This window comes from Theobroma cacao, chromosome 5 (assembly GCF_053813885.1).
Source record: "Theobroma cacao isolate CCN51 chromosome 5, ASM5381388v1, whole genome shotgun sequence".
NCBI classification, from domain to species: domain Eukaryota; kingdom Viridiplantae; phylum Streptophyta; class Magnoliopsida; order Malvales; family Malvaceae; genus Theobroma; species Theobroma cacao.
The window spans coordinates 37,214,276-37,224,565 of record NC_142643.1 but is presented as its reverse complement, the minus strand read 5'-3'; the positions used below and the strand labels follow the sequence as shown (position 1 = coordinate 37,224,565).

The window sequence follows — 10,290 nt, the reverse complement described above, 5'->3', positions numbered from 1 at the left end:
TTTTCAGTTCAAAAATATAATAATAATAATATATATATATATATATATATATATTTTTTTTTTTTTCGTTTGTCGAAACGACCAATTTTGAACATGCGAGCTGCGGGACTTTTGGTCGATTAGGCTTAACAATGGACTTTTTGACTTGCATCTTTAATGAATGAGTCCTGTTCACAAAAGTAACTCTATTTAAAAGTATAATGATACATATGTACTTCCTTATTGTGCTCAAAAGTTATTCTCTCTCCCTCTCATTCTTTCTTTTTTTAATTTCTTAGATGTTTCAAAATTATATTTTTTTAAACATCTAATTCTCATAATTTTCTTATTTTTGGACATGAAAAATCATGATACATCAATTTTATAAAAAAAAAATTGCAAAAATTTTACCATAAATATATTAAAGTCAATTTTCTTTTTACAAAAATAAGTAAGACGGAAGGAGACTGTAATTTTTTTAAAAGAAAAATTATAATTCCAGTCAAGCTTATTGGAAGACTAGTAGTTCTTTTATTGAGTGAGTCCATAGGATCATGGCTTCACCTCCACTGTTAAGCATAAAAGTAGAAGATGCCTCTTCTTGAAATGCTTACAAAGTTGAATGACACATGAATTCACCACTTAGTGGCAAACAAGTATAAGAGCAACTTCATTGGTGGCCTCAATCGTCACACTTCTTATACACTTGTGCTGAAAAAGTTTGTCACACTCTTTCTATATACGATACATTTTCTCATAGCATTCAAATCTTTAAAAAAATTGATATATTATGTTTTTCATAATTAAAAATAAAAAATGGATAAATTATTTATTTTCAAAAATCAAGACAAGATATATCGTATTTTATAAGATTCGAAATTAATATAAATAAAAAATTATACATATTATTTGAATCCAATACCCATTACGATGAAGACAAACCAATTTATTAATTGAGCCAATCATATATAAGAGCAAATACTTTGCACAAATCTTTTTTCCGAAAATGGTTCAAGTTCTCTCACACCTATCGTCTTGTGCTTCTCGTTTTGTTTTCTTATATTCCTTCATTTTGCATTTAGGCATGATACTATTCTAACCATGTGCAAATATTTGTGGCGTGATGATGCACAGGGCAGCTCAAATATCGATACGTGTATGTCATAAAACATGGAAAGAACTGAAAAACAGTAGGTAATATATCCTGAATCTCTTTAATCTGTAAATGACTCCATCTCTCTCAATTTCTAGTTTCTAGCACAAGCTCAAAACAACGAAGGCCAAAAGCAGAAATAAAATGAATCACATTGGGGGATCCTTACAGTAGTATGAGCAATAACAAATGTTGTCTCTGCAATCTCCCGCACCAGCTGGTTCCTTGGAACATTCCTGGATGCATTTCTGCAACTCACATATGCTTGTCCCAATAACCTTGTGACATGTATGCTCAGGGATCCTCGCCGCATACACCCCGCGTGTAGCCAAGGCGGGGCCAAACTCAGCTGTTGAGACGAGAAAGGAGAAAAAAGTAAAGAAACAAAATACTTAGCATTATCAGTTTGAGGTCCCTGTAAGCAAGTAGCAGCTAACGTGAGATAGACAACCAAGAAATCACAGAAAAATGAGTCTTCCTAATGATTTCTTGATAAAAAAGCAAGATGTTGTCACATGTGTATAAATCCAGTCACTAAAACATTTTATTGCCTGATCCTGGATGTATTTCTTGTTTGGTTAACCTTTCTTTTTGGAAAACTAATTTGCAATCAATCAATAAGATTTAGCTCAAGTATTCATCATGTGCAACACATAAGCAGAAGTGCCTTCAGAGGTAGAGAGAGAGAGAGAGAGATGGAAGACAAGCAAAATAAAAGATATAATTAGTTTGTAAGGTTGTAACGAAGAGACAACCTGAGGCAAGAAGCAGGAGCAAAAGAGAGAAGAACATCCAGGATATCCTCATCTTTAATCTTCCTGGTGGCCCAGACTCCAAGATTTGCTCTGTAAGATTTGGGAGACCTTAAGGGCAGTAGCTTGCTATATATACCGGCAAAGATTCTTCAAATAAAGATGGTCAAGATTAACTTAAAAAATAGCATACTAATCATTACTGAAAGTGTTCATTCAAAGAAGGAATAAATTGTGTCGTTCTACCCCAAGTCACTTTCTGTAGTACTTGTGACAAGCTTCTTGCTTTGAGCACATATTCTTTACTTTGTAAGTACTTCTCAAAACTGCCGTTTGGCATAACATAGCAACCTTCAAACTTTTCAGCTAGGTTCAAGAGCTGTTCATTTACGTTACTTCTTCATTTGGGAATTTCCGATTAACTCACAAGATGCATTGTCAGCAACCCCATCCCCATCACATCAAGAATCAATTCTGAAACCCAAACACACTGAATATTATGATATGAATAGCAAAATGAATTTTATAACTCGTGCTTACTTTTCTTATTTCTATACGCAAACATCACTCTGCCAATTTGCTATATATCCTTTAGAATAGTTAGTGGAATTTGGCGATAGGAAGGGACAGCTAAAAATTGCCCAAAAGCTGATGCATTGGGTAAATTCTCTGAAAATTGGAGCAATTGGAATCGATATTTTACTGGTTCTATCAATACTTAATTTTAAGTGCTTATTTACTATTTAAGTTTTTAGCCTTCAGTTCAATCCTCAAAGAACTTGTTAGTAGACCTGGTACTTCACAGCAACTAAAAGCGGGAAATTATCACCCTAATAGCTAGTGAGTCTTATGTTCAGGATGGTAAGCTTGTATATCAATATGAAATGAACAAATTAGTTTCCAATGCCAAGAGCAGTGTAGATAAAGAGAACTGCCGAAACCTTGGACGACCAAAATTCTTACACTCAAGCTTTTAAATATAAAATTCTGCTTGTTTTAATTGGACAAAATACCCAGAGCAATATAGGAATTAGAATCTAATATAGATTTTATTCCATATTCTTTGATAATTTCAAACTGAGACCTTATCACCCTAAGAGAGGAAACAGCCACTAAGCAGACCCATAGTTGTTAAATAAACACAACACAGTTAAATTAGGAAAAGAAACCTCCAACCTGGAGGAAGGTTGAACATTCTCACAGAGAATTTTGAACAAGTTTTGGAAATAAAAGACAATGCATGAACAAATATAACACTTTGCATTTAAAGGCATCCATTGTCTCTAAAATGAGTGATAAAATTAAAATCTCAGTAGGAGCAGTATCTCTTTAAAAAAAACTACAAAGAAAACAGCACATCCAAATAACTAATCCAGTTCGCTTATGTTGGACAAAAAAAAACCAAAACAGCAAGACCACAAAAAAAGAGTAGATCTAGTATCCACCCTTGAGATCATTAACAACATCATATGGGATGGGAGTAACAGTTTCCAATGTAGCACCCTCCACCATGAAACCAGGTTTAGGACCCTCTGGCTGCCTCTTTGTGCTAATGACCTCACCCTTTGCCTTAGCCTCTGCCTTGAGTTGATCATTCTTCACCTTCCTGAGCTTGAATTCCTCAGTGCACCTTGAAGGCTGAACATGCTCCACTCGCACGTGGATCCTCTTCCTGATAATCCTGTTACCCACCTGAAATCCACAAACATATAAATGCTCAAATTTTCATTCTCCAATATATCAAGCATGTACACTACATGCGGGTAAGGCACAAGGTTAAAAGATCAGACCGGCAAGAACATTGGACAAACCCCAATATCAAGAGTAAAAAGAATCAAAAGACTAACAGGACCACAACCTGAAATATTGGAACATTACAGCCCATCCAATCATGATGAAGATGTAAAATTGTAAGTCATCTTATTGACATATGAAACTTAAGCTCATCCCAAATAGTGAATTTAGATTTCTTTTGGCAAGAATGCAGCCCCAACATGTCATGAAAACTAAAGAAAATGCTATACTAATGCTCTATAACAGGCAAATGTGTTCATATTACTTATCATGTAAGCAAGCCAATCTAACCTTAAAACAGTAGAACACGACATATCAGAATCGAAATTCAAACAGAATGCTACAAGTTAAGAAACAAACCAAATCGGATTAACAAAAGCAGAACCTATATAATATTTTCAAGGAAAACTATTTTGTAACAAAAAACCTCATGTCAATAATCAACATTCGGAAACATAAGACCAAAGACAGATTCAAAGCAACACAGATCAAAGCCCAAATACAAATTAAAATAATACATCAAGAAAATGTAACAGAAAACCCATAAATAAACATCATAAACCAAAGCCCCAATAAAACAAAAACCTAGAAAAAGAAAAAAAAATAAAAGCCCATTTTAATTGTACCTGCTTGTTGACTTCAACGCCGATGGCGCGCTTGGTGACGTTCCAGACACGACCGGTGCGGCCATGGTAGAACTTGTGGGGCATTCCCTTGTGAACGGCGCCGTTTACCTTGATGTCTACGTAGTCGCCGATCTTGTAAGTCCTAAGGTAAGTCGACAGGGGAATGTAACCCTTCTTTCTGAAGGGTCTGGCGAACAAATCCCTTGTCCGAGCGCGGAGACCGTGACCGGCAGGCATTTTTCACTCTCTCAGGTTTTCTCTCTCTCGAGCTCCAAGGAAGAAGAGAGTGGCGTTGTGGAGGAGCAAAACCCTAAAATGATCCTTTTATAGCCGCTTCTTTCCTTCGCTAGGTTTTTTTTTTCTTTTGGTTTTTCAGCTTTTTCGGGTTTAGGGTTTGGGCTTTGGTTTCGGCCGTCTACTTTTTGGACCTGTTTGGACTTTGGGATGCAAGCCCGAGTTGGTTCAAGGGCTAAACGAGGCCCGGTTCATAGCACATCTTTGAATATTTTGTTAAAATAATGTAATTATGAAAAAAACAATTTATCTTCTATACAACTTCTATACACTGTTAACTCACCAACAAACGCCACGTCACGTTAACAAATAAAAATAAAAACTGTCTTAAATATAAATATTAAAAATATTTTAATAATTAATTAAATAAAAATAAAATATTTTCACTTTTCTCTTTGAAATTTCTTTACTTTGAAGCAAAAGCATTGAATTTTCTGAAACTAAAATCTGGATCTATCAAGTATGATCGATTTCAATAGAGTTACGCTTTAATTGCTGAGAGTTCTAATTTTCAGGTATCAAATATTTTTTTTTTTTTTTTTGCATTTTGTTCCCCTGCATCCAAGTTTTTGCATTCGTTTACTTGATAAGAAAGATCAAACATGTCCGGGTTTGATTGATGATTGAAACGCACACATCATTTTTGTCGTTAAATTTTAAATTATTTGTGTCTAGTAAACCATTTATTGATGATTGACACACATTATTTGATTGCTTGCAATTTAAATTGATAAAATATTCAGGATTAGCACAATCTCTTTCAACAAATATCCAAAATTGTACATACTTATATGGGTAAACGATTTCTTCGATCTTTTTCAATTAAAATCCGAAATCTCCTTACTAATTTCTCAATTTTCTGTTTTAAGATTTCATAAGAACAAGAAAAGAAAGCAAAAGAGTTTTTAAAGAGAAAAGTAAAATATTTTATTTTTTTATTTAATGAATCATTAAAATTTTTTTAATGATTATTTTAAAGATCTTATAAGTTTATATTTTTTACACATTAACCATGTGACAATAAGTTGACATAAAATGGGGTCGAGTTAAAATATAGAACTCCAACTTCCCATCTCAATTAAATTTTCGTTTCTGTCTGAAGAGGAAACTAAACAAAATAAAAGAATTAAACTTGCTTTTGTAATCATAGGCGATTATTGGAATCAAAATTCAATAACAGACTTGCAATCTCCCTAACATGATGCCCAAAGGATCATATTCTTAAGCGAGTTGAGATTGTGTAAACAACCCTGCACCATGAAGCTTGCTAGATACAGAGTTGGTAAGGACTAAGGAGTAATTAAGGACCGCATTTTGCCAGATTTTTGAACATGTATGAGGTTATTGTTGAATGAATCAACCACACTTGTTCACCCAATATAGAAAGTGCACATCACATACCCTACCAGGACCTTTGTTTTAGAATGTTTTGATTGGATTAGAATTGATTGGATTTTCCTTTTACAATGAGTATTTATTGCTAGTCGTTAATATTTTGAATTTGAACTTAGCATCAATTGATATATGTATATTATGATATTTTATTTTATATTAAATGTGAATATAATTATTAAAATTTATATAAAAATATAATTCAATCACTATTAATAATTTAAATTTAAACTTTCAATGGTCACATAATTTAAATTTAAAAATTATTAAATCAATAATACTTAGATGTACATAGTTAGATATAATCTTAAATGAGAAAGCAAACTTGATTCCATGTCTCATTCAAAACACGAGATTTCAACAATTTTTAAACGTGGTGGACCTTGCCGTGCATTTTTTTTTTAATAGCGTAAGAGTCTTAAATGCCCGACGAGACAGACTAACAGGCCATCTTAAGACCTTTGAAAGCAGCTGCCCTACCTTTACAATTCTGTCCTCTTTTCACAGGGTAACCTTCTGTCGGTAGGTCACTTTAACTTGGAAACGGTAGATATTCATTTTTCATTTTGGCCCTCTATGAATTTTCCAGAACCGAGTCCATATTCTTAAAGATTATGGTCAAATTTATTATTATATTATAGATTGATGTAGAATTTTGTCAATATATCTTAATTTTATTAAAATTAACCATAATTTATTGATTTTTGAATAAAAATAATGAATTTATGAAAATTTGTTACATGAAATAATTCAATTCTTTTACTTTTTACTCAAAATCAACAAAATTATAATGATAAAAACTAATAAAATTGAAATATAATGATAAAATTCAATATTAAACCATAGTAGAGTGACAAATTTGACTTTAAAGCTCATATTCTTATGGAATACTTGGAGATGACATCAATTTTGTCATCATGGCATGATTTTGGCGAGTAATTAATCTTGAGATTAAAATTAGAAATCGAACAAAAGCAATACAAGAGGAGGAAATCGCTTGGAATCAAAGACCTTTTAACCCAAGTGCGCATATATATATATATTGCCTTTGCGTGGTTCACACTGCTTGGACATTGATTTCCTCCCTTGGTGGTAAGGAATTATCGTATTAGCTTCTGCTTTTTGTTGTGGAAAATTACTTGCTTAATTTGCGTAGCAGCGCGTCAAGTACTTTATTGACCTGTTCATTTGACAACCCACACATCCCAAGAAAACGGAGATTAAGAGATTAATTTCGAACGGCAGAAAATAGGTTCTTCATTCAAACTTGTCCACATGGGACAATGGAAGGAGTTGTGAACAAAATTGAAAGTACTTTTTTGTCTACTTTAGGCTAATTTCCTCTTAACAATTGAGTCAGGAAAGGACGATTTTAAATTTCTGAGCTCCCCCGGAAAGTAGAAAAGGAGATTAATTTAAGATAGACTATATTGAAATACATACATATTCCGTAATGTGCTGCTATATAAATAGCATACAAACATGCTGATTGCTGCATGGTTTCTTTTTTTTACACAGCTCTATTTTCATATTTGCGAAAAATACAAAAACCCAATCTTTTTTGAGTTGATTATTGCTGTATCTGAACTGGCTTCATTTATGATGATACATTTATTTACAACGGTAAATGGTTTCTGTGTTGGCTCAAGAGAAAGGAGTTGTTGTCTTCGGCGACATATATATTTTCAAGCGGAAGGCATGACATAAAAAGGCAGCCCACCGGCCTAACTTTGACTCGCCTGCTTGAAATTTTCTTCCGAAATAACCCATATTCCATGCGACTTTACTCTATTAACTGAGTTATGTTACCAAACCCACGTTTTGTTTCGTTATAAAATATTGGCAGTCACCCATCTTAGTTCTTTATACATTTCGTATCCTTCAAAGTCCGGAAAACTGTGTACAATTTTAACATGGCTAAAACCCTCTCAGAGCTGCTCTCCTCCACCTCCCTCTTTCTGTTTACTCTGCTCTTCTTCTCGACTACTCTTGCCTCTACAAAATCTAATGGCTTCTCAAACATCTTATCCCCAGCCAAACTAGGACTCAAGCAAGAGAAACTCAGCCACCTTCACTTCTACTTCCATGACATAGTCAGTGGACGAAAGCCCTCGGCCGTTCGAGTAGCCAGCGCAGCCATGACAAACAAATCCGCAACTGGTTTCGGAGCTGTGGTGATTATCGATGACCCTTTGACGGTTGCACCTGAGCGCAACTCCAAGCTCGTGGGAAAAGCGCAAGGAATTTACGCGTCTGCAGCCCAAGATGAATATGGTTTATTAATGGTAATGAACTTTGCTTTCACGGAAGGCAAGTACAACGGTAGCTCCCTTAGTCTTCTAGGGCGAAACACCGTCTTCTCGACCGTGAGGGAGATGCCAATTGTTGGTGGTAGCGGGCTTTTCCGGTTTGCCCGTGGCTATGCTCAGGCAAAGACTCACACATTTGATACTAAAACCGGGGATACTGTGGTGGAGTACAACGTCTATGTCTTCCATTATTGATATGATCATCGATGCCTCTGGTTTTTGTGGCTTATGTTGCTTTGGTTTTTGTGGCTTATATTCCTTTGGTTTTTGTGGCTTATGTTTCTTTATTCTCTTCTGGTTTTCTTGGGTAACTTCCATCCTTATGTGTCTTTGGGCCACTTTATGTTGATTGATATTTTCATTAAAATCCCATGTCCAAGACAAGAAGATTCATGGAGTCATACATTAAGCAGTGCTAGAAGTTCAAGTATTTCACCTTATAATTAATTAATGATTGAATAATTAATGTATCTGTGGTTTCTTGCGATCTACCAAAAGGTGATACGTACAATGGATTTTGTTGAGCATTTTATTATTTATTAAAAATTAATATACATGTCTAAATCAAATTATGCTTTTTATTTTAAAAACATTGATTCAATGATGTTAACTCATAAAAATTAACCAATTGTAGCATGCTTTCGTGTCCCCACCAAATCTGTCCACTCAATGCTATATTGATTTTATGTTTTCTTCAGAAAATTGACTGCCAAAATCATTCATTCTTTTTTTAGACCAAGCTGCCAAAGAAGAATATTTTTTGAACTTAGTAGTGCGCTTTTGGGGAGATGGGAGAAAGCCCAAGGCCATCATCATAGAAATTAAAGCTACGAATATCTGTAAGTTGCAGAGACCGGAGCATTTGAATTTTGAAACCATAGTTTCCAGAAAAAGTAATTAGATTTAACTCTGATTGGCTCAATGTGGTCCAGACCAGTATATATATATCATGGTGGTGGGGTCCAAGTTGATCCATTCGTTACCATTACTATTCTTTATCCTCTTTGGTTTCCAAAGGAAAATTGAAAATACTGGACAAGTGGAAATGTTTCTATAACAAACGAAGCCATTTTACATACACTACAAAAAAAAAGAGAGCCTATTTTCAACAGAAAATTTAGTTGAAAATAGGTAAATTTTCGTTGAAAATATTTATTTTTGACGGATTTTCAACGAAAAAATTCGTTAAAAACTCTGTCAGTAAAAGCCACATCAGTAATACTTTTCGTTAGAAATCCATTGAAAATTTCCAACGGAAAATTTAGTTGAAAAAATTTACTTTGTGACATCTCTCCCATTAACATTCCGTTGGAAAACATTGTAGAAAGAAATTTCGTTGGAAATTTTCAACGAAATTTCTGTTGGAAAAGAGAATTGAGATGGAAAATTCCGTTGGAAACGGTGTTCCACCAGAAAATTCCATTGGAAACATATTTTCAACAGAAAATTCGGTTGGAAAAATTTCCGTTGGAAATGAGTTTCCAACGAAAAATTCGGTAGAAAATTTTTTCGTTGGAAATTTAATTTCTTATCTTTTTTCCTGATGCTTTTTTGTCAAAAATTACCCATTTTCATTTCAATTATATTTTATCAATTCACTGCATTGGACTTTCAAAAAATATAAAAGAAATATATATTAAAAACCGAGATTCAAAGTCGAATTCCATATAACTAAAAATTACTCGAAACACACAATGACTACAAAGTTAAATACATATAAAAATAAAGCCATATGTATTATTAAACAGCTATACTAAAAAGTATCCAAGTGTAGCAGTGAAAAATAGACATTATATCATGAAATATTGTGTTCTTACTTGTCCAGATTTTAGCTTGAAGGTCCCGCATCTCCTTGTTTTGAACGTGCATTACTCATGATCATGGATTTCATACGTGCTATAAATTCATTCATACTTTTCGCCATTGCATTCTTAATTTCTTCACATATTTTGTTACGTATCTTACCTAAGTTTTCTGAAAGATGTTCCACT

General features: G+C 33.8%; 1 protein-coding gene and 1 pseudogene across 2 annotated transcripts; one reads left to right on the top strand and one right to left on the bottom strand.

Moving 5' to 3' along the window:
* Window positions 1-3,125: 3,125 nt before the first annotated feature.
* On the bottom strand, window positions 3,126-4,611 carry LOC18599163 (large ribosomal subunit protein eL21z/eL21y). The gene is made up of 2 exons (XM_007029007.3): window positions 4,305-4,611; window positions 3,126-3,576 (listed from the first exon to the last, which is right to left on the bottom strand). Exons 1-2 carry the CDS (start codon window positions 4,539-4,541, stop codon window positions 3,319-3,321), a joined length of 495 nt encoding a protein of 164 aa, XP_007029069.1. The 5' UTR covers window positions 4,542-4,611; the 3' UTR covers window positions 3,126-3,318.
* A 2,976-nt stretch (window positions 4,612-7,587) lies between these two features.
* Window positions 7,588-8,666, top strand: LOC18599161 (dirigent protein 22 pseudogene; annotated as a pseudogene). Its single transcript, XR_016026403.1, has one exon. The product of XR_016026403.1 is annotated as a dirigent protein 22 pseudogene (transcript).
* The last annotated feature ends 1,624 nt before the right edge of the window (window positions 8,667-10,290 follow it).